The 25,937-nt window shown below is 33.8% G+C and overlaps 1 protein-coding gene across 1 annotated transcript; it reads left to right on the plus strand.

Annotated features, from left to right (window-relative positions):
* The first annotated feature begins 1,926 nt into the window (after positions 1-1,926).
* On the plus strand, positions 1,927-24,172 carry LOC133187540 (cytochrome b-c1 complex subunit 7-like). Its single transcript, XM_061322943.1, has 4 exons — positions 1,927-2,011; positions 5,209-5,283; positions 16,432-16,598; positions 23,999-24,172. Exons 1-4 carry the CDS (start codon positions 2,002-2,004, stop codon positions 24,077-24,079), a joined length of 333 nt encoding a protein of 110 aa, XP_061178927.1. The 5' UTR covers positions 1,927-2,001; the 3' UTR covers positions 24,080-24,172.
* The last annotated feature ends 1,765 nt before the right edge of the window (positions 24,173-25,937 follow it).

The raw sequence follows: 25,937 nt of genomic DNA on the forward strand, positions 1-25,937 counted from the left end.
GAAAACCCTAGCAGCAACCATTGAATAGATATGTCCAAGGTTAAAGTTTTTCAAAAGTAAGTCAAACATCAAGGTCAAATGGTCAAAATTAATGGTGCCCAAGGAAAGACCTTTTCACAAGGAATAAACATGTGAAATATGAAAGCCGTAGCACCCATCGTTCAAAAGTTACGACCAAGGTTAAAGTTTTTCAAAAGTATGTTAAACTCCAACGTCAAGGTCAATGGATTACAATTGTTGGTATCCAAAGGAAGGTCTTGTCACAAGGAATAGACATATTAAATATGAAAGCCCTAGCACCAATTGTTCAAAAAATATTTCCAAGGTAAAAGTTTTTCAAAAGAAGGGCAAACTCCAACGTCAAGGTCAAAGGGTCAAAGTTGATGATTACATATGTGAAGTATGAAAGCCCTAGCACCTACCGTTCAAAAGTAATGGCTAAGTTTAAAGTTTTCCAAAAGTAGGCCAAACTCCAACGTCAAGGTCAAACTTGATGATATCCAAAGGAAGGTCTTGTCACAAGGATTACATATGTGAAGCATGAAAGCTCTATCACCAACCATTCAAAAGTTGTAACAAAGGTTATAGTTTTCCAAAATGAGGTCAAACTCCAAGGTCAAGGTCACAGGGTCAAAGTTGTTGGTATCCAAAGAAAGGTCTTGTCACAAAGATTACATATTTGAAGTATGAAAGCCCTAGCACCAACCGTTCAAAAGTTATGGCCAAGATTAAAGCTCGGTAAAATTTTGCAAAACTGGGTCAAACTCCAAGGTCAAGGTCAAAATGTCAAATATCATGGTACCCAAAGAAAGGTCTTATCACAAGGAATACACCTGTGAAATATGAAAGCCATAGCTCCAACCAATCAAAAGTTATGGGCAATGTTAAAGTTTTTGCAGACAAACAGACAGACAGACGGACGGACAGGGCAAAAACTATATACCCCCGAATTTTCGAAACGGGGGCATAAAAAAATTGATGAAAATCTTTTAAAGAACATCAGAGGCATGATTAGTCATATTGATATGGAAGTATTCTCAGGTTTATTTTCAAGTTTGTTCAAATCACGACCCCCTGGGGTAAGGAGGAGCCACAATATATGGGATCAAAGTTTTATCTAGGATCCCGTTTACAAAAGAAGTTACAACGAAGACCGAAATGTTATTATGCGAATAACTTTCTTTTTACATTAATTTGAAAATGGAGTTAATATCTTTTTACAAAGAGTTTTAAATTAAGATATTTTTTATGCAAGCAATTTTTACAATCAACTGACGGTTTTTGGTAAGTCGTTTACGCGATGTCTAAATTCTTTTGTATTTTTATTTTATTTTTTGAATTAAAGCAATATGAGCTGCAACTTTGATGTCAGAAATTTTTGTTGCAATTAACAATGTCAATGACAGAAAAAAGAACGTTTATATACTTCTGTTGTTCATATTTGCGATGGAAGAATTATTTATAAGCTTTGATTGAAGCAATATTACATTATTGTCGTCCTGTACAATATTGATTTCTTATATACCGGTAATACTATATACTTGATTGTACAGAATCCTTTATTCTGAAACAATTCAAATTGATACTTTATTTCTGTCTAATTGTAGAATGATCTTGATACACAGGCACTTGATTCGGTTATAATTTTTTTAACCCATAGTATAATAATAACACGGGAACTTGATTCGGTAATAAATTTTTTTACCCATAATAACACAGGCACATTCGATATTTCATTTTTTAACCAATATAATAATTATACTATGGGTTAAAAATTATTACCAAATCAAGTGCCTGTGATTCGAATAGAACTGATCAATCGCAACTTCTCGTGCCTTTCCGGCAAGCGGAAAAGAACGTGTTTTCCGAGCTTGCCGGAGAGGTCCGAGAAGACGCGATTGCATTATGATATTCTTGTAATCGGGATCGGTGTTCTCTCCTTCCAATAACAAGGTCGTTCCGACGTTGTTTTGACGGTGTGGTGGCTTTTTCCGCTCCAAAATGGCTGGGGGTGAGAATGTTGAAATATTATGAAATGAATATTACTATGAAAGACATTCTTCGTTATTTCAAGTTTCTTTTATTATCAGATGTTGAAAAAATATGCATTTTTTGGTAATTGCGAATTTCCTCTAAATGAAATTACATAAATCAAATTCAACAAGCAGATTTGTTTTTGTATTTTTATTTAATTTTTGTTGTTCGTTTCTGCTTCATTTTAAATTCAACATAATCATTGTGATTTCTATCTCAGTTTGTGTTTAATAACTTAATAAGGTACATTCATCAGTGATTTGATGTCGAAACTGCCTTGAAAGGTCATAGATTTCAAGGAGATAAATGTAGAGCAGCTGTTGACTATTATTGGTAAAAAAGAAAGTAACCTTTCCTCCAAAATTTGAATCTTCTAGCTATTTTCCACTTCCCTTAAGGTTTTAGTTCTCAATTTACAAAAGTATCTTACATGTTATGTGATAATATTTAGACCCAAATACTGTACAGTAGCCTTGTTGATGCTGAAATTTGGGTAAAAATACTGTACATTTCTCATCAAAAAACTGTGTAAAACATTGAAAAAAAAATCAACATGAAAGAATCATTTTTATTATTAAATTTTATATCAACAATGTACCACAGCGTGTAGTGTTTATAGCTATACAGTCGTTTGACCAGTTGCGAATAGGGAACCAATTAGGCGGTGCTATAAATATATGACGGCATCATTTCAAAATCTAATTTGTTTGTCAAAGTAGTTCAATGACTTGCAGAATTAAATGTAGTTTCATAAAAGTTCAGCCTTTCAGAAAAACTTTTAATTTTAGCAAGTTAACATGGGTACTCATTTTACTAGTTAAGAATAAGCTGACAAGTTCCGAATACCTTAGCGGTTCCCATGCAATTCGACCCTAAATTAAAAATATCCATCCCACACATTATCAATACGCAAGTTTCGAGATTATCTCCCTTGGTGCCCTTTTTCGTTACAGAGGGGAATTTTTGTTTCAGCATAAACCGGCAGGTGGGACAGTTGTTTATATTGGATACGTTACATCATCTATACCGGTCTATCATAACTGTCTATCGGGATGCTCTCATCAACTCGAAAATAATTGAATTTTAGTAATGGCATTAATTTGTTTTTCTACCCAAAAATTGGAAATAAAACTAAAATATCATTGGATAATAAATCAGACAAGGGAAGAGACATGGATCTCCTATACATGTGCATCTGATCTTTGCACGCCGACATTCTGAATGACACATCGACTTTTTCCCTTATAATAATTTCAAAAGGTCCATCATTTTTTTTAGAAAAGGTTTGTAATCAAGGAAGCGTCTTTTTCACAAAAAACTATGAGGGTTCTTTTGATTTCAAGTATCCTAATTAAAAGTAGATTTTGTAAAACATGTAAAGTATAGATCAACACAATCATCAAAACCATCACTGTTAGACATTATGTATTCATGTATAATCTTTCCATAACATTAAATACATTTTAAAAGCCCTAGCCATCGCGTATTTATTTATGCACGTTTGTGGACATTGATAACCTGTCCCACTTTCATGCTGATATGGATACTTTTTGCACCTCTATCTCGAAACTTGCGTATTGATATGCCTAGGAATAGTTAAAATAAATGCTTACCAGTAAGCAAGTGGTATTTCCAAAGGATAAAGAGAAATAACAGTCACATTTACAATGAAGAAATAACAGAAAACTAACATATTATATAGTGTTTATAATGGGTATTCGGAACTAGTAAATGACAACACGAAAATATTCAAATATTTTCCGGTAGTCTAACTATTTATTTTCAGCAAGCTTTTGGTATTTGTTAAAATACATATGAAACTTACTTTTGATAGTTGAAATGTTGTTTTATGTGAAAAAATTGATGTCTTTACAGACGTTTTTCTGCAGACAAATGCGCTGTGATGATTCAGATTTGTTGCATTGTAAAAGTATGTCACCTGTTTCAAGTATGATAGCGAACACAAACTGACGGCAAAAAATCAAAACTTCACATAATTCTAACACTCACAGATAAGCTTTCATACCTTATGTATGAATTTATGTTTACACTTTTGAATTTATTAATTATCAGGTCTTAAATTATTAATTATTCAGAACTGATCAAAATTCGGAACTGGTCAAACAACTGTACTTACTATTGGCATTTTTTGCAGCTTTAAAAATTTCATATTAAGAATTTTTTAAGAATTTTCGCTGTCTCCAGTATAAATATGACATGTTTAGTCACGATGCTAAAGCATCTCTCTGATATGTGTTAGAATGGACATTACTTATGGCCAAGCATGGCAAATATTTAAAATTATGGATTTAATTTTCAATTGTTGTCATCACATTAATGGAGTTGCTCTGATTCGTGTGCTTTTTACCAAAAAATTACAAGTTATAATGAAAAAGGCTCAAGGCTTGTTCAACATTTTTTCACAGATTATATTCATTACACTCTTTTTATTATGCATACCGTGGGAAAAATCATGAAAAACCCGAAATAATCCGTCTATATAAAAATACCCCACTATGCATAATAAGAAAGAAGGGTATACCACTACAATTTTTATATGTTGCACCCTCTGATTCTTCCTGGGTTCAAAAACACATTTTTATTTCATTTTGACTTGAAATGCAGGTTCACATTGTTTCTACATGTATATTTTTGTCATCAATTAATATGCCATTAAATGAAATCAGTGTCTTATAAGAACTCCACAGTTAATTATAAAACAAAGTCAGTGTGTTACCGGTAATTGTAAAATCCTTAGGTAAAAGCAACAGAAGTACATCAAGAATATATTACATTTTAGGATAACTCCAGAGAGATTTTTGACTTGACGTAATGAAAAAAAACTTTCAAAATTCTCACTTGGATGTTATTGTTATACTGAAGGAGCATTATGAGTTCAGACAGCTTCATCTCAAACAAAATCAATTAGTTGAATTGTTTGCATAAAGATTACTGAAGCCTTTCTGTTGAGTCTTTTTGTAATGTAAGAATAATCAGCAAATAAAAAATATTGTTAGAAAGATTAATTTCTGAATTTTTTAGCCCCTAGATAAATGAGGCACCAGAAAATTCTTCATGAAAAGAGGAACAGCTACAAATTATGTTGTACATATATAATTGTAGATTTGCAGAATTTCATGTGGTTCTAACCAACAAACAATCTTATCTTTGCAGCAGCGGCTAAGAAAGGAAGCCTTATGTACAAAATACAGAGGTTTTGTTATTACAAGTCATATTTTCCTTCCCTTGGTAAGTAAAAAATATTTTTAAAAAATGAAATTCAGTATTAATCTTACTGTATACATGTACTATAGCTATGAAATTAGAGACATGAATAAGGCCAAAAAAAACTAGTAAACTAATTGTTCAGAGAACAATTAGAGGTCTTTCCACCTTTTAAAGTGTTTCCGTGTCATTTGGGATGAAAAAAAATGAAGGAAAATGCAATAAATCAAAAAAAAAAAAAAAAAAAACCTCCTCCTTGCTTTGAAAGGCAGGTGCGCTAACCATTAGGCCATGCACTCCGATAACAATAGTATGTTAAAATGTTTAGGACTATAGAATAATTGCAAGCGTATTTTTAGAATCGGTAGGGGAAGAAAGAAGTTCCGTAAAAGGAAATAGTTCCTGAATTTGCAAGCAGTATATTAAATAATAAGGGACGGGCTGCGTAAGAAAACATTAACACTGTTCCCTAATGAAAATGTATTAATGGACTGTAGCCCGATTCATCGATATTGTGAGCATGCTGAATTTTTTGTAAATAGCTTTGTTGTAAGCTTAAAAGATCGGGTTCGGATTTTCACATTTCTGACTGAATATCCTGAAATAACTATGAAACATTTAAATAAGCATTTCTTTGGGTTAAATTAAATATGTGTATCACAAATTAAACTCCCGACATGCATTTTTAGAAGGGAAAGACGACGATGAAAGCGAGAATTGTTTTTAATCTACCGAAAATCGCTATTTCTGGAAACTGATTAATTCTAAATAAAAATCAAATAAATTCCAAATGTAAAAGAAAGAGAGAATGCTTGGTATTAAAATGTCGTATCATATCAGGAGAATCGAATGCTGCTAAAGACATCTGAAGAAATAGCCGATAAAAGGTTTAGATCATTTCTTCGTTCACCTGCACTTTAATTACAAACACAACAGAACTTGTAGTTTTTGCCGTGAAACTTCAAGACTTCTATAAACTTATAGGACTCACCGTAAAACTCTCCAGAAACTTTCTCTGAGGTCTATACTACAATTGTACCAAATATGGTGTCGATCCGAGGTCTGGTTTGAATTTGACAGAAATATTCTACGTTGTTGTTGATGTGATTTTTTTTTTTTTTAAGAAGGGGGGGGGGAGGTTAATTATTTATTTTATGCCTCTTTTAAACTAAGAATTGTAACTACTTCCACATCCTTAAGCCTGATTGTGACCTTGGGTCAAGGTCAAAGGTCAAGGTCATTACAAAAAAAAAAAGAAAAAAAGAGAAATCTTTACTTTTCTATGTTTTTACCTGATACTGGAGCTGAATGCATGTCCTTACTTTTCCATTTGACCCAAGGTCAAAGGTCAAAGTCATTTGGTAAATTGCCATAGTTTACACATATACAAGGAATTTCTAATGTTTTTTAAATGACCTTGACCTATATTTCAAGGTCAAAGGTCGAGCATGCCCACGCAGCTGATCCCATGTCTCTAGGATACACCGTTTTAAAAAAAAGTTCATTAAATGTAAGCAGCGTAAACTTTCAGGGGCTTTAACTCATACGAGGGACCAAAGAATGCTTTCGCAATGATAGAATGAAGAGAGTACTAAATGAGTCAAAGACACTGATGAAAGTTTGGAATCTCTACGGTTTACGGTTTCGGAGGAGTAGCGATAACAAGGTTTTGTTGCACAAGGGGTGACAACTTTTGAATGGGTCAAGCTCGGGGGACAAGAATGAAATCTTTGAAATAGTTTTAGAAGGACATATTATAGATGCAAAGATATTCAGTATATGTTGAAAGACAAAAGAGATATTAAAAAAGCTAATTTTCTCATATTTTGAATGACCTTGACCTTTGACCTCTATATAAATTTCAAGGTCAAAGGTCACACATGCCAATGCTATTGGTCCCATGTCTCTACGATTAATCGTTTAGAAAAAAATTAATTATTCGTAACCATCAAAAACTTTCAGGGGCAATAACTAATTAAAGGGGTTTATGCAACCTTTCGCACTGAATAGATTGAAGAGTCTACTAAATTAGTCAAAGACATTAGTGAAGGTTTCGTATCTCTACGGTTTAGGGTTCCGAAGGAGTAGCGATAACAAGCTTTTATTGCGAAAGGGGTAGTAACTCCTTGAGGGGTCAAAGTTCATATACGCAGGGTCAACTGTAAAAATCTTTTACGAAGTGCATTCTTATGGACCATAAATCTTTTCAATAACTTTTAAAACAAAAAAACCATTCGGCGGAAAAATAATAAAAATAATGATAACTAGGAGACTAATTGTTCAGAGAACAATTAGAGGCCTTTCCACCTTTCTAAGTGTTTCCGTGTCATTTGGGTTGAAGAAAAGGAGAGAAATGCAAATAATGCAAAAAAAAAAAAAAAAAAAAAAAAATGCTCCTCCAGCTAGGCTCGAACTCAAAACCCTTGGATTGAAAGGCAGGTGCGCTAACCATTCGGCCACGCATTCCGATAACATATGTAAGTTAATTGTTTAAGACTATAGAAGAAATGCAAGCGTATTTTTAGAATCGGAAGAAAGAAGTTCCGTAAAAGGAAATAGTTCCTGAACTTGCAAGCAGTATATAAAATAACAAGGGAAAACGTTAACACTGTTCCCTAATGAAAATGTATTAATGGACTGTAAGCCCGATTCATCCATATTGTGAGCATGCTGAATTTTTTGTAAATAGCTTCGTTGTAAGCTTAAAAGATCGGGTTCGGAATTGAACATTTCTGACTGAATATCCTGAAATAAATATGAAACATTTAAATAAGCATTTCTTTGGGTTAAATTAAATATGTGTAGCCCAAACTAAATTCCCAACATGCATTTCTAGAAGGGAAACACGACAATGAAAGCGAGAATTGTTTTTATTATACCGAAAATCGCTATTTCTGGAAACTGATTAATTCTAAATAAAAATCAAATAAATTCCAAATGTAAAAGAAAGAGAGAATGCTTGGTATTAAAATGTCGTATCATATCAGGAGAATTAAATGCTACTAACGACATCTGAAGAAATAGCCGATAAAAGGTTTAGATCATTTCTTCGTTCACCTGCACTTAAATTTCAAACACAACAGAACTTGTAGTTTTTGCTGTGAAACTTCATGACTTCTATAAACTTACAAGACTCACCGTAAAACTCTCCAGAAAGTTTCTCTGAGGTCTGTACTACATTTGTACCAAATTTGGTGTCGATCCGAGGTCTGGTTTGAATTCTAGAGTAATATTCTACATTGTTGTTGATGTGATTTTTTTTTTTTTTTTTTTTTTTTTTGAAGAAGGGGGGGGGGGGGGTTGAATTATTTATTTTATGCCTCTTTCAAACTAAGAATTGTAACTACTTCCACATCCTTAAGCCTTATTGTGACCTTTGAGTCAAGGTCAAAGGTCAAGGTCAAAGGTCAAGGTCATTCAAAAAAAAAAAGAAATCTTTACTTTCTGTATTTTTACCTGATACTGGAGCCGGATGCATGTCCTAACTTTTCCATTTGACCCAATGTCAAGGTCAAAGGTCAAGGTCAAAGTTCAAGGTCATTTGGCGAATTGCTATATTTTACACATATATAAGGGATTTCTTACGTTTTTTAAATGACCTTGACCTTTGACCTTGACCTATATTTCAAGGTCAAAGGTCAGATATGCCGATGCAGTTGGTCCCATGTCTCTAGGATACACCGTTTTAAACATAAGTTCATTAAATGTAAGTAGCGTAAACTTTCAGGGGCAGTAACTCATACAAGGGACCAAAGAATGCTTTCGCAATGATAGAATGAAGAGAGTACTAAATGAGTCAAAGACACTGATGAAGGTTTGGAATCTCTACGGTTTACGGTTTCAGAGGAGTAGCGATAACAAGGTTTTGTTGCAAAAGGGGTGACAACTTTTGAATGGGTCAAGCTCGGGGGACAAGAATGAAATCTTTGAAATAGTTCTAGAAGGACATATTATAGATGCAAAGATAATCAGTATATGTTGAAAGACAAAAGAGATATTAAAAAAGCTAATTTTCTCATGTTTTGAATGACCTTGACCTTTGACCTTCACAAAAATTTCAAGGTCAGAGGTCACAAAATCTAATGCAGTTGGTCCCATGTCTTTACGACTTATCGTTTAGAGAATTTTGTCATTATTCGTAAACATCAAAAACTCTCAGGGGCAGTAATTTATTAAAGGGCTCGACAAATCGTTTCGCAATGAAAAGATTGAAAAGTCCTCTCGAGTAGTCGAAAACATTGGTGAAGGTTCTGTATCTCTACGGTTTATGGTTTCGAAGGAGTAGCGATAACAGGCTATTCTTCCGAAAGGGGCAATAACTTCGTAAGAGGTCATGGGTCAAACACGGGGGGTCGTTTTTCGAAATAACTTTTAATGTCCAGTATCATGAACTATAAAGTTTTTCGATAAGTCTTACGGTTTCAAAAGTCCGGGAAGAAAAAGAAGAAGAATAATAATAACTAGTAAACTAATTGTTCTCGAACAATTAGAGGTCTTTCCACCTTCTTTAAATTTCATATATTTTTCACATTTTACTCTATAAAGTTAATTTTTATACCAAAAGAATCCATAAATGGCTTGAAAGATAGAAAAAATGAAAAATTTAACAAATTTGAAATGACCTTGACCTTTGACCTTGAACAAATTTTCAAGGTCAAAGGTCAAGGGTCACATTGCACTTGACCCCATGCTTCTATGCCTTTTAGTTTTGAAGTTATAAGGTTTAATAGTAAGCGCAAATACATTAAAGGGCAGTAACTCATATAAGGGGTCAATGGATACTTTCGCACTGAATAGATTGAAGTTGTGTCTAAAGACACTGAAGACATTAGTGAAGGTTTTGTGCCTCTACGGTTTACGGTTTCGGAGGAGTAGCGATAACAAGGTTTTCAGTAAAAGGGGCAATAACTTTTAAAGGGGTAAATCTTAGGGGACAAGTACGAAATCTTTGAAATAGTTTTAAGAGAACATATTAATGATGCAAAGTTATTTAGTATATGTTGAAAGATAAAAGAGATATAAAACAGCTTAATTTCTCATATTTTGAATGACCTTGACCTTTGACCTTTGCATATATTATATGGTCAAAGGTCAATGAATCTTATTCAGTTGGTCCCATGTCTCTACGACTTGTCGTTTTGAAAATTTTTAATTATTCGTAAACATCAAAAACTTTCAGGGGCAATAACTCATAAAAGGGGTTGACGAATACTTTCGCAATGAAAAGATTGAAGAGTCCCCTCAATTAGTTAAAGACATTTGTGAAGATTCCATACCTCTACGGTTTACGGTTTCAAAGGAGTAGCGATAACAAGCTATTCTTGCGAAAGGGGCAATAACTTTGTAAGAGGTCATAGGTCAAACATGGGGGGTCGTTTTTCGGAATAACTTTTGATATCCAGTATCATGAACTATAAAGTTTTTTGATAAGTCTTGCGGTTTCAAAAGTCCGGGAAGAAAAAGAAGAAGAATAATAATAATAACTAGATGCGATCTCGTTGCGAGCAACGAGTGGGTCTTCCGTCCGATTTTTGATAAGACGAGATACGAATTTGACTGAGATTTTCGTTCATAAATATATAAATAGTGAAAACGTACAATTTCCTTCTGTTATGTTTTTGATCATTATGGCACCTAAAAACGCCACATTTGATGAAGATTTTAAAATATTTATAGTAGCAGATCGTGAAGATGAACATTACTGTAAAAGGGTTATAGATGAAAGATTTTTGGCCCCTTCGAGCACCTAATTCGAGGGGTCAGCCCCTTTTTCTTGATATCACATGAAAGGTCTTGTAATTCTGAAGACTTTTTGTTCAACAACTGTTCAGAAGTTTCGTTTCGTTTTCGAGATATGTAGACTTGAAATATTTAGGGGCCGTCTCTTTAAGTCCTTATAGGGGCTGTTTAGGAAAAATTAAAGGGATGCACATTGTTGAGAACATCATTCTAAATAACATTTGTTAAATATTGCTTTTCAAAATATTTCCCCTATTCGAGATATAAAGAGTCCAAGATTTAGCATTCTGGTCCATTATGGCCCCTAATTACGTAATATTTGAAGAAAATTTAAGATATATAGTTGCAGATTGTGAAGATGAACATTTTTGCTTCAATAATTAATATCAAAATATTTAGCGTTAAAGAGTTATAGATGAAAGACTTTTGTCCCGTCTGAGCCCCTAATTTGAGGGGTCAGCCCCTTTTTCTTGATACCAAATGAAAGGTCTTGTAATTCTGAAGACTTTTTGTTCAACAAGTATTCAGAAGTTTTGTTTCGTTTTCGAGATATGTAGACTTGAAATATTTAGGGGCCGTCCCTTTAAGTCCTTATAGGGGCTGTTTAGGAAAAATTGAAGGGATGCACATTGTTGAGAACATCATTTTAAACAACTTTTGTTCAATAATGCTTTTCAAAATGTTTCCCCTTTTGGAGATATAAATCGTCAAAGATTAAGCATTCTGGCCCCTTATGGCCCCTAATTACGTAATATTTGATGAAATTTTAAAATATATAGTTGCAGATTGTGAAGATGAACATTTTTGCTTCAATAATTAATATCAAATTATTTAACGTTAAAGAGTTATAGATTAAAGACTTTTGGCCCCTCTGAGCCCCTAATTTGAGGGGTCAGCCCCTTTTTCTTGATATCACATGAAAGGTCTTGTAATTCTGAAGACTTTTTGTTCAACAACTGTTCAGAAGTTTCGTTTCGTTTTCGAGATATGTAGACTTGAAATATTTAGGGGCCGTCCCTTTAAGTCCTTAAAAGGGTTGTTTAGGAAAAATTGAAGGGATGCACATTGTTGAGAACATCATTTTAAACAACTTTTGTTCAATAATGCTTTTCAAAATGTTTCCCCTTTTGGAGATATAAATCGTCAAAGATTAAACATTCTGGCCCCTTATGGCCCCTAATTACGTAATATTTGATGAAATTTTAAAATATATAGTTGCAGATTGTGAAGATGAACATTTTTGCTTCAATAATTAATATCAAATTATTTAACGTTAAAGAGTTATAGATTAAAGACTTTTGGCCCCTCTGAGCCCCTAATTTGAGGGGTCAGCCCCTTTTTCTTGATATCACATGAAAGGTCTTGTAATTCTGAAGACTTTTTGTTCAACAACTGTTGAGAAGTTTCGTTTCGTTTTCAAGATATGTAGCCTTGAAACTTTTAGGGGCCGTCCCTTTAAGTCCTTATAGGGGTTGTTTAGGAAAAATTGAAGGGATGCACATTGTTGAGAACATCATTTTAAACAACTTTTGTTCAATAATGCTTTTCAAAATGTTTCCCCTTTTGGAGATATAAATTGTCAAAGATTAAACATTCTGGCCCCTTATGGCCCCTAATTACGTAATATTTGATAAAAATTTTAAAATATATGGTTGCAGATTGTAAATATGAACATTTTTGCTTCAATAATGTATACAAAAATATTGCTTGTTTAAGAGTTATAGATTAAAGACTTTTGGCCCCTCTCGGCCCCTCATATGATGAGTCAGCCCTTTTTTCTTGATATCATATTAATGATCTTGTCATTTTGCACAAATATTGTTCAGTATGTTTTAACAAAATAATTATACTTATAAAGATATGATACAAAATGTCTCAAAAATTCAATCATGATTCGTGTCCTAAATTTCGACCCCTACCGAGCTTCCATACTAGGCACTTCCGGAAAATATCCAAACCCAGGTGCAAAATGGCAACATGTCCTCTATCATCACTGAAAATTTCAGCACTCTAGCTTAAGCCGTTTTTGAGTTCCATCGCAGACAAGGAGGTCATCTGAAATTTAATAAAAGGGCGATAACTCTCGACCGGAAGTAAATATCCCTTAATGGACTTGCCGGAATTAACTTCAGATGTCAACGCATCTACCTTGAAAATTTGAATAAAATCGAACGAGCCATCTCCGAGAAATCCTCTGCACAAATTTTGTAAGGAGAAAAAAGAATAATAATAATAATAATAATAATAATAATAAAGGTAAAAAAGAAACCTAAGAATAATAGAAGGGTCTTCCGCTGAAGACGGAAGACCCTAATAAACATAAGCATTTCAAGAGGTCTTTCCACAGAAAGGTGGAAAGACCTAATAATAAACATAAGCATTTCAAGAGGTCTTTCCACAGAAAGGTGGAAAGACCTAATAATAATAAACAGAACAATTTCAATAGGTCTTTCCACAGAAAGGTGGAAAGACCTAATAATAGTCTTGTTTCCTGCTACCAGCATGAAAAAATAGGGTAGGTAGGTAGGAAAATTATTTTATTTTTTAATTCTATTTTTTTCCAACGTCATTTTTTGGATATGAACTAATACAAGATCAAATTAAACATGTAGTAGGTCAATATTGTCTTTTAAAATTAAATTTGATGTCTTTTGATGCACAACTCCAGGGATAGACATTAACTTCAAGATTGACTAATTTGACTTGCCCTTCGGGCAAGTGATTTTAAATTTTGACTTGTCCGAATGCAAAACTTGGTTGTCCAAAATAAGGAAAGAACTTAAGAAGAAAACTATTTATTACTGTAAATGTAAGAAAAAATGTGACCAAATACACTACTGTCAATTTGGCAAACTGAGCTACCTGAAAAAAATTTGGTGTGGCATTTGTACATAAACGTATACTACTGTCCTGGTAAATTTGACCTGTTAACACACACTACCATGTACTAATAACCCTCTGTTTTCTTTTAATAGAATTCATATTTATAAAAATTATTTTTGGTAGGATCCTTTTGTGAATCATAATTCTCAGAGATAACTGTGAAGCAGCGCTAAAAGAATATAGTTGCTATTTAACCTACATTTTTTATCTTGATCACGATACACTGTTCTTATATTCTGTGAGTGGATAAATAATCTAATTTCCTAATAAGAAGTTAACAAAGTTGTTAGACATAGAGCGTATTTACCACGAAAGAAAACAGAATAATGAACCCGATTTTTAAATGAAAGGTATAATCAAGAAATGCTACTGAGGAATTCTGAATGCAAAAACAATGTCAGTCAGGTACCTGGCGGAAATCAAGTGTTCAATTTATTGTTTTATTTATAACTTAATGTAAACTTAATAAATATGTACATTTCTATGAGAAAAATTTACTTGCCCGATCTGACAAGTACATGTACCTCGACAGTTTCACTTGCCCAAACCGAGAATTTACTTGTCCCGGGCAATCGGACAACCGTTAATGTCGATCCCTGAACTCAAGTGGTATTTTATGAAAGTCCTTATTTAAAACAGAATTTCATGAAAGGTTTGTTTTGTGTTAACACGGAACCATTTACAGTGACAGAACAATGAAGTTCTGGAAATCCCCGATTTTTTTCTTCCAAAACCTAAAAAAAAAACTTTAGGGTCAGGCGCAAAAAAATAGGGTCGGTCGGGTAGCAGGAAACAAGACTATTATTTTTTTTTGGCCTAATGGAGATCCCCACCGCTGTCATCAGTCAGAGATGAGCCTGAAATCTGTCATTCTGAAAATTATGATTACGTCATAAACTTACGTATTTCTCATCATTATTAAAAAATTCTACCACAGCTATTGACGAGATCAAAGAAATGACGCAGACATTATTCTCCAATAAATCACGAACGTCATCAAAAAATTATCAGATCAGAAACGCATGTCAAAACTGTACAGTTGAAATAAATATTTCACTGTAGAATCTAATGCTTATTTACAGACCATATCAATATGTTGTCTTACGCAGTCTAAATAGTAGTGTGTATTGCCTGAAACAGCTGATAAATATCCTTTTTTAGCCAAGGCAGGCTGTTCCAGGGACCTTCCCACAACATTTACACTCTGTGATTTTACAGATAAAGCAATGAAATAGACTACTGCTTTTGTTTTTTTACATTGATTTCATAAAAATTAATCAATATATGTTACAAACAAATTTATAAATAATTAAAGGATATTTTTAATCCAACAAAAGCTGAAATCCTCTGCTCTTTATGCAATCAATACACAAGTAAACAAACAAATTGACTCTGGTGTTAAATGGAACAGTGACATGGTGACCTTATTCGTTTCACTAGAAAGGAAATGATCCACCGTATTTTAGAGCTGTTAGTAGAATAGAAATAAAGTCCTTGTTGTCATGAATGATGCAGGATAACTTTCTCAGTCTCAAAATGTTGTCTGAAATACCAGGTATAAAAGCCTCAGCTTTTATATCTCAGACAACATTTCTCGACCTCGGAGGTTATCCTGCAACATTCCCGATAACGGGGACTTTATTTCTTAAATGAATAACATCAATACATTGATATAAAATAATATTAAATTATGCAAATAAAGAAGTCGATGATCAAAAGTTGGCAAAATCTCAAAGATGTGTCTGACCACAGGTCACCTTTTGTGTTTCTTTAGATTCCTCATTTGTATTGAAAAAAAAACTTTATTTAAGGAATAACTGTCTAGTTTTTTGGTTTTATGATGTGATCAATCAATTTGCTCGCCTGATAATTTGCATAAACTCCGAAGGCGTTATGCGTAAAATTATCACGTGAGCATATTGATTGATCATTATCATAAAACCAAAAAACCAGACAGTTAATTCTTATATTTACATTTTTACCCGATCCTTGATTCAATAAAAAAATTCAATAATAAGAAATCTCAGCATCCCAGCCAAGTGTATTACTAAGCAACGCAGCAAAAAAAGCATGCAGTTCTGTCACGTGCTGAGCAAATGGCTTTATGGGGATATAAAGCCATTACCTTATTTGTAGTTTTTTCTCAGAGAAAGACGTTGGAAAATGTAAATATATGAAAATATAACATTCTGAATAATTTGTTGACATAAATAAAAAGATTTTACTTCAATAATATCCTTGATAATTTTAAAGATTTTTAAATGATTTAAACAGCGAGATTTGGGGAAAAAGTAAACAATAGTGATAACAAGATTTCAAACATTTTGAAATCTCTGTTGTTTATGTCTCTGATGAAATGCTGGTGAACTACAGTATTTCGAATCTCAATATCTCGAAGTTACAAAGTTCAAGATATTGAGGTTTGACTGTATATCTGACTTACGTGGTGTTTAAAATGAATTATTTGTTATGGTAAAGAATGAATTGAATAAAATTACCTGTATGTTCATATGCTATTTTAAGAAGATAATCTTCCATATATTTGAAAAGGTTTATGGAGAGATGACATGAGAAGAGAGAGTGCCGTCCTAAGAGAAGCATTGACAAGGCTTCCCAGGGCTGATTTAGAGGCCAGGAATTTTAGGATTGCCAGAGCTGTTGTGTTAAATAATGCTAAAATGACGTTACCAAGAGATCAGTGGACAGAATTAGATGATGTAAGTTTCCTATACATGTATGTCTTTTTCTTTCATTTACTGATAAATGTAACTTTTGGTGGCCATGTATAGAAAATTATCACAAAGGTTTGCAATGTAGGTGTGCTAAGATGGCACGGTAATAGCCTGTTCTGGTCAGGCCCGTAGGAAGCAATTTCAATTTATTCTTTATCAGATGTTGCATAAGATTTTACCTTTTGGTGTCACCTGAGAACAAAAGCCATAGCCAAAGATCACAAGGTTATTGTAATGACAATTACACATTAAGATGATTCTGTATCTTTAATATGTGTAACTCTTAACCTAAAAAGTATTTTTTAGCTGTGTAGGTGAACAAAAGTTAGAGAATGCTAAAGACAGCTATACATATTCTGTACCAAATCAAAGAAATCCCGATTGTTAGTCACCTGAGTCACTCGGTGACCTATTGCAATCCGTTTTTGTCATTTGTCGTGCGTTGTGTGATTTCATCGTCCATTAACATTTGAACATTTTCAGCTTCTTCTCTTGAGCTGCTGAACCAATTCCAGTCATTTTTGGCATATATCATATATGAGTGAAGGAGAACAACAATTATGAATTTCATGGTTCCTGTCCCTTGGGCCTGGGGGAAGGGGCTAAAACCATTAAAATCAAAATCTTTAAAATCTTTACTCCTGGACATCAAGCAGTTGAACTGTTGGCTTGATTGTAATAAGCATTGAGCCCCCTACCAAAATTGTGAAATTCATGGCCCTGGGGTCAGGGGTTCTGGAGTTAGGATGGGGCTCTTAGATCATATAGTGAAAATGCATAAATTCTTTAAAAACCATCTCCTCTCCATCTGTTTATTAAGCAATGATGAGCAAGGGTGCTTCTTCCAAAATTGTGAAATTTGTGGCCCCAGGGTTAGGGTTTCTGGTGTAGGGAGAGGGGCTGTATTTGATTATATAGTGAAAATGCATTAATTCTTTGAAAATCTTCTTCTCTGCTCCTGTTTATTAAGCAAATTAATGTAGGGCATGGTTATGATGAGGAAGGGTGCCTCTTCTAAAATAGTGAATTTTATAGCCTGTGGGTCAAGGGTTCTAGTGTCTGTGTGGTGCTCTATTGATTATACACTGAAAATGCATTAATTCTTTGAATATCTTCTTTTCTGCTTACCTTTTTAGCTCACCTGAGCTGAAAGCTCAAGTGAGCTTTTCTGATCACATTTTGTCTGTAGTCCATCTATCCGTCTGTCTGTAAACTTTTCACATTTTCAACTTCTTCTCCAGAACCACTGGGCCAATTTCAACCAAACTTGCCACAAAGCATCCTTGGGTGAAGGGGATTCAAGTTTGTTCAAATGAAGGGCCACGCCCTCTTTCAAGGGGAGATAATTAAGAATAAGTGAAAAATGAATAGCATCTTTAAAAAATCTTCTTCTCAAGAACCACAGGGCCAGGAAAGATGAAACTCATATGGAAGCATCCCCAGGTAGTGTAGATTCAAATTTGTTCAAATCATGACCCCCGGGGGTAGGGCGGGGTCACAATGGAGGATCAAAGTTTTACATAGAAATATATAGGAAAAATCTTTAAAAATCTTCTTCTCAAGAACAGTAAAGCCATGAAGAGTCATATTTATATGGATGGATCCTCAGGATGTGTAGATTCAAGTTTGTTCAAATCATGACCCCCGGGGGTAGGGCGGGGCCACAATGGAGGATCAAAGTTTTACATAGAAATATATAGGAAAAATCTTTAAAAATCTTCTTTTCAAGAACAGCAAAGCCATGAAGAGCCATATTTATATGGAAGCATCCTCAGGAAGTGTAGATTCAATTTTGTTCAAATCATGACCCCCGGGGGTAGGGCGGGGTCACAATGGAGGATTAAAGTTTTACATAGAAATATATAGGAAAAATCTTTAAAAATCTTCTTCTCAAGAACAGTAAAGCCATGAAGAGTCATATTTATATGGAAGCATCCTCAGGATGTGTAGATTCAATTTTGTTCAAATCATGGCTCCCGGGGGTAGGGCGGGGCCACAATGGAGGATCAAAGTTTTACATAGAAATATATAGGAAAAATCTTCCTCTCAAGAACAGCAAAGCCATGATGAGTCAAATTTATATGGAAGCATCCTCAGGTAGTGTAGATTCAATTTTGTTCAAATGATGACCCCCGGGGGTAGGGTGGGGCCCAATGGGGGATCGAAAGTTTTACATAAGAACATATAGAAAAAAAAATTTCTTCTCAAGAACAGAAAAGCTATGTTAGTCTTATTGATATGGAAGCATCCTCAGGTAATGTAGATTCAAGTTTGTTCAAATGATGACCCCTGAGATAGGGAGGAGCTACAATGGGGGATCAAATTTTTACAAAGGAATAAATGGGAAAATTCTTTTAAAATCTTCTCAAGTACAACAAATTCATTTGTTATATTGACATGAAAGCATCATCAGGTAGTTTAAAATTCAAGCCCCCCCCCCCCCCCCCCCCCACCGTTCATTACTGAACTGGTTTGTGCCTTAGTCTAGCCAGTGTGCTCAGGTGAGCAATGTGGCCCATGGGCCTCTTGTTAATAGATAATTTAAGTGCATGGTTATAATGAGCTGAGGCCTTCTTCCAAAACTATGAATTTCATTGCCCCTGCTTCAGGGATGTGGTGTTGGGGCTCTATTGATTATGCATTATTTCATCTAAAATCTTTCTTATTCCTGGGTATTAAGCAAACAAGCTAAATGTATAGTTATGATGAAAATTACCAATTTTATGGCCCCTGGGTCAGGGGTTCTGATTTTAGGGTGTTTTTTTTTAGCTCTACTGGTCAGAGACCAGAAGAGCTTAAGCGATAGTAAGGTGTCCGTCGTCCGTCTGTCTGTCTGTCTGTCCGTCTGTCTGTAAACAATTTTTCAAAACGCTACTCCTCCTACAGTTTTGGTCCGATTTCAATATAACTTGGCACACAAGTAGACTACACTAAGATACATAATTTAGTGCATCGGTTTTTGATTTTGATGGACGGTGTTGCCATGGTTACTAAAAATAGAAATTTCTGTGAAATTCCTTTAAAACGCTACTCCTCCTACAGTTTTGGTCCGATTTCAGTATAACTTGGCACACAAGTAGACTACACTAAGATACATAATTTAGTGCATCGGTTTTTGATTTCGATGGACGGTGATGCCATGGTTACTAAAAATAGAAATTTCTGTGAAATTCCTTTAAAACACTACTCCTCCTACAGTTTTAGTCTGCTTTTAATATAATTAGGCATACAAGAAGACTATACTAAGATACATAATTTATTGCATTGGTTTTTGAATTCGATGAACAGTGTTGCCATGGTTACTTAAAATAGAAATTTTTGTGAAATTCCCATTAAACGTTACTCCTCCTACAATTTTGGTCTGATTTCAATCTAATTTGGCACACAGTTAGAATGCACTACGATACATAATATGTATTTCTGTTTCTTTTTATTTGGGTGAATGGTGTTGTCATGGTTACTAAAAATAGAAATTTCCCTGAAATACTTTCAAAACGCTACTCCTCCTACAGTTTTCATTTGATTTCAATATAACTCGGCACAGAAGTAGACTACATTAAGATACATAATTCTATTTATTGTTGCATGTTGCAATGTTTCAAATCCAAGTGCTACTTTTCTTTTGTTATACAAACAGACCAGTAGAGCTACAGTCTCATCAGAGACTTCTGGTTTTATTATATTGTGAAAATGCATAAATTCTTTGAAAAACTTATCTGCTCCTCGGTATTAAGCTGTTAAACGAAGTGCATCCATGTAGTTATAATGAGCAACCATTTATCTTCCAAAATTATGAAACTTGTGGTTCTAGAGTCAGGGGTTTTTGTATTGGGGGGATTCTTTTGATTTTATAGTGAAAAGACATTACTATACAAATAGAAATTTTAGCGAGGATTCAATTTTGGCATTTTTAGCGAGGGTATTGAGATCGCTAAAATTGAATACCGCTAACAATTCATTCTGCATTTGGGGAAACTGTTGTCTTTTTAGGCATCATTAAAATGCTAAAATTAGTTCTAGCTAAAATTCAATAAAAAATTTTTAGGTAAAGTGCTAAATTTGCTTCTCACTAAAAATTCCACTTATGCGGTATTTCTTTGAAAATCTTTTGCTCTGCTGCTAGGTATTTAGCAAAGTCGCTGTGAGCAAGGTGCATCTTCCAAAACTATGAATTTCATGGTTCCTCGGTCACTCAGGAGTACTGATGTGTGTGTGTGTGGGGGGGGGGGGGGGGGTCTTGAGAATATTGTGAAAATGCATTATTTCTTTTAAAATCTCTTCTCAGCTTCTGGGTATTAAGCAATCAAACTAAGTGCATGGCTATGATGAACAAGGGTGCCTTTTTCAATGTTGTGAATATCATGGCCAAAAGGTCAGGGGCTCTAGTGTTAGGGTGGGACTTTATTGACTATATAGTGAAATGCATAAATTCCTTGAAAATTTTCTCTGCGCCTGGATATTTAGTAGATAAACTAAGTGCATGAGAAAGGCTGCCTCCTCCAAAATTGTCTATGTCATGGCCCCTTGGTCAAGGGTTCTGGTGTTCAGACAGGGCTCTATTGATTATATAGTGAAAATGCATTATTTCTTTCAAAATCATCTTCTCAGATCCTGGATATTAAGCAAAATTAATACAAAATTAAATGCATAGTCATGAGGGGCAAGGATGCCTCTTTCAGAATTTGAAATTTGTAGCCCTAGAGTCATCAGGGGTAAAGTGAACCACTTGGTCAAGTGTGTTCGTGCTGGACAGGGCTCTATTAATTTGTATTGTAGAAGTTATTCCCCTTTGCAAATCACCTATGATAATTAATCACTGTAAATAATGTAATTGAAAGGTCAATTTAATAAGAGATTTATACAAGAATTTTTATAATATATAATACAAAAAGTACTTTTATAGTTCTTAATGGTCAAAAAGAATTGTTAATTATAAATAAATAAAAATGAGACAAAATTACCTTATCTTTGTACATTAAATGTTCTTCATAGACCAAGAGAAGCCAATGTGAGAAGGAATAAGATGGGTTTACCACTAGTGCTTAAGCACTGTTGTTTTGCTTTCCCCACTTTTGCAAAAGCAAGGGGACATAAAATATCATTCATGAGTCAGGTTGTTCATCTGTCAGTCTGTCAAAAAAATTAACTTGGTCATATCTTTTGAATGAGAAAAGCTAAGCCTTGTATATCTCATACACACATTACCTGTGACAGGACCTTTCCAAATATACTCTGATTTTTGACCCCATGAACTTAACCTTGAAGTTTGACCTGATTTTCAAAAATTTCAACACAACTTATCTTGTTCATAACTTTTGAGTGATGAGAAAGATAGCTTTCATATTTCACCTGTACAATACCTGTTACAAGACCTTTCCAAATATACATTGATTTTTGACTCTGTGACCTTGACCCTGAAGTTTGACCTAATTTAAAAAAAATTTAAAATGGTTTATTACTTTTCAGTAAGAAAAGATAGGGCATTCATATTTGATCTGTGCATTAACTGTGAAAAGACATTTCCAAACATGTTATGGTATTTGACCCCTTGACCTTGACATGAAGTTTGACCTAATTTGACCCCTTGACCTTGACATGAAGTTTGACCTAATATTTTAACATGGTGATAGCTAGTTTCGAATTAGAGGAGAAAGGGCATTCATATTTGACAAGTGCATTACCTGTGACAAGACATTTCCGAAGATGCTGATATTTGACTCAGTGACCTTGACCTCTAAGTTTGACTTTATTTTCAAAAGTTTTATCATTGCTGATATTTTTTGATTGAGAGAAGATGGGCCATCCATAATTGACATGTGCATTACCTGTGACAAGATGTTTCCAAACTGTTACTATGATTTTAACCCCATGACCTTGATCTTAAAGTTTGACCTAATTTTCAAATATTTTAATATTACTGCTAATCTTTTGAATGAGAAAAGATACTGAATTTATATTTGACATGTGCATTACAATATGCCATAAATGACATACGTAATTGCTTCCCAACCACTAAGACACTGAAAGCCGGGGATCACAATTTTTTGATTTGCTTGTTTAGTTTATAAGATAATGGTGACAAATGGGGGCAGGTACAGGCAAGTAATTAAGGACATTGGCAAGGTTCCTGGTTATTGTATAGAATTTTTCAAGAACTTTTGAGTAGGTTTAAATGTACTAAACAGGCTATATTCTGGATCGTTTTACCTACCAATCCATCATTCTTTTTTAGATTTTGTCAAATTAGTGTTTTCACAATTCTTAATGCATTTCCTATGTAAAATGTCAATAAAAGGGACCTACTTAATTTTTCACCATAATATTTCTTCAAAACCCATTTATTTCATACAGCTTTTGTATTATATACATTATTGTATCTTCATTTCCTATGACTTCTAGATATTTTGGCTAAAAATGTATATTTAGAAACAAGACATGGATATACCGGCACCGATCATTATTTTTGAGTTGCGTCCCTTAACAGCTAAAATTGGTCAAGAGACTGGTTGATTGTTTTATCATGTAATTGACTGAATTGAAACACATTGTCATAAAAATATTGTCATGGATTTATTTTTAACTTTTATTCGTAGTTACTAAATGCCGATTCCTTCACATGACCTAAGAACTGTTCTCAGTCGGCATGGTCGACCTACCTTTCAGCATATGTCACATCTTTGCCCTTTCCAGCAAACTGAGCATAACTATGGTAAATAATGACCTGTTGGCTCTTTGTCCCTGAATACAATGTACAACAAAGCCATTACAGCTTTTCTTTCTTGCTGTATAGATGATTCTACCCGTTGAAAGAGGTACACGTGCTTATGTTCACCTCTGTAACATACGCTTTATTGGTTTTCACCGCTTAGAGAATTCTACACGGGAGATCAGTCTCAATCACTATTTTATAAGCGAAAAAACCCATGTATTAAACCTTTTTTCTCCGGAAAACCCTGACTTGCCAATGTCCTTAAATCTAGTTTAAGATTTATTAAGGAGTACAAGACTAATTATTTTGCTTTTAGGCAACATAGCTTTTTCTATCAGTCTGATTTATGTTATACTTCTATAGATCCTTTACAGTAAAGGTGACTGTTAAGGCCCTTGGGCTTTCAATAAATACCCTTTTATTAAACAAAAAATTTGTTTCAACTTATAGTAGATTGCATAATTCAGTAGATATTTTTATAAATCATCTCCTGATTTTAATGTCACTTGCTCAGAGTTCAACACCAAAAGTTAGACAAAAGTACCCTGTTGGGTGCTGCATGACTTCTTCAATTTTCTAGTTATACACTCGTTTGAATAAGATATCCTTTACAATAAAAAATATATATATATATATATATATCGGTTTTTATGTTGTTTTGTACTTTGTCTTGTAGGATAGACTTTACCTTGACCCAATTATAAAGAAAATTGAGAAAGAAATCAAGGAAAAAGAGGATTATGCCAAGTCTAGATGATGTCCATGTGGGATGAACATTGTGAAAATTACATTCAGTGATACTGGTACATTTATATTAAAACATTTGTACTGAATAAAAGAGATCCGTAAATGATTGTTGTTTTGATTCATGATACATTTTAATTCTAACCCTCTTGCTTTACTGATATACCATGTTCACCTCAGTAAAGATCAAGTGTTTTTACAGATCTGTATGTATGGATTTCTTTAGACTGACATATAATGTTGTGAGGGATTGTCCGAACATCCTTAATTATGTGGGAAAATTAGTATATAGGGGCTTCATTATGCATGTAGGTACATGTAGCTACGGTACGGGATGTTTCGCCCCCTGTTGACGATTCACACCGAGACCATTCGCCCTGAAGACCTTTTTCGCTGAGACGTTTCGCGCTGCATAATAATCTAATATAATATTATCGATGTTTATATCTATTTACATATAAAGTTTATTTTGACTTTATTTTGGGAAAAAAACGAAATAAAAAAAATATTACAGCTTATTTTTTGCTTACAGATTATTTCAAGTTCATTAATAAAAAAAATACCCACATGCTGATTTAATAATGTTTATTCTGCAATCATAACTGACTAATTAAGTCTCCTAAGGTGTTAAAACTAAAATGGAGACTCTCCATTAAAGATGATGTTTAAAATTTGAGACGGTATTAAGTATGAATCGGTATTACAAAATCAACTAGGGATATTAGGCCTAAATAAAAATACAATATATAAATCTTCTTCTGTTCATCTTTATAGTCACCGTACTATTAACTGATTAACATTTTCGTCTATTTTCATAATTTCGATTGAAGAGGAATAGAAAAAAGGAAAGAACGATTTGAATAGTGTGTTCGTGTAGACTTTGTGTAAATTATATTTATGTTGCCCTCCGCCCCCGAAAAAATGGAAATATGTTATTAAGGGTCTGAATATATGTTTCATAAACATATTAATTTCTAAGTTGTTTATAGAAAGTACTTTTTTAATTCGAAAAAACATCCAACTGCTGTTTTTAATAATGAGAAAAAGTGCGTAACAAATGTGTATGGATCGGTTGTTTGATTTAGTTAATTTGAATAAAATGTAAGTGCACATGTCACTATAAAATATCGTTTGCTCAAAACAGACGTATCTCAGATCAGTAAATCCATTAAACAAAATATAAAAATGCATTTTGTGACATGGTAATACTTTATTCAACAAAGACACAATATACAAAAATAGTAAAACGGAATAGTCATAAAATAATTAAAAGTAATACTCACTGGAAAGGTAATATTACTACTAACAAGGGATAATTACGATTTAATTTGAGGAAATCATTGGGTGCATCTGACACAAATCCTCAGGGAGCGAAACGTCTTAGAGCGAATGATCTTTTGGGGGCGAACCGTCCCGCATTCGTAGCTACTAGCAACATGAAATTTATTATTATGAGTAACAGAAAAGTTTTAAAGATATTTTTTTAAATTATTTATGGAGTAATAATAAATAGTTTCTTTCAAAGGTGCAACCACTGGAAATTTGCTCAATCATATGAGCTTTGCAAAGGGAGCTGATGCTTACAAATGATAGAAAACAGTTTCTCTTTGACTATAACATGCAAGATTTAAAATGTTATCACCTAATACGTTTACATGTAGTTCAACATTCCTTTCTTTCATTACTTGCGCCTCCCACATATTTCTATAATGGAGATTTTCTATTTCAATTATCAATAAATCTAATTTTAGTATCCAAACTACGTGTCTAGATATATACACTTCACAGATAAGCATATCGGCCAAGCACTAAGTGCAAGGTCGATGTGTTTTCTTGTTTGTTTAGATATGGATTGACCAAGTGAAAGAGCT

The sequence above is a fragment of the Saccostrea echinata genome, unplaced genomic scaffold (genome assembly GCF_033153115.1).
Source record: "Saccostrea echinata isolate AGI-Se365-2 ecotype Australia unplaced genomic scaffold, CSIRO_AGI_Sech_v1 ptg000001l, whole genome shotgun sequence".
In the NCBI taxonomy this organism is placed as follows: domain Eukaryota; kingdom Metazoa; phylum Mollusca; class Bivalvia; order Ostreida; family Ostreidae; genus Saccostrea; species Saccostrea echinata.

Excerpts from the sequence above, each read along its gene's own strand:
- LOC133187540 (XM_061322943.1), top strand. Across the intron at positions 5,284-16,431 it reads GTCATATTTTCCTTCCCTTG|GTTTATGGAGAGATGACATG; the intron begins GTAAGTAAAAAA and ends ATATTTGAAAAG. Across the intron at positions 16,599-23,998 it reads AGTGGACAGAATTAGATGAT|GATAGACTTTACCTTGACCC; the intron begins GTAAGTTTCCTA and ends TTTGTCTTGTAG.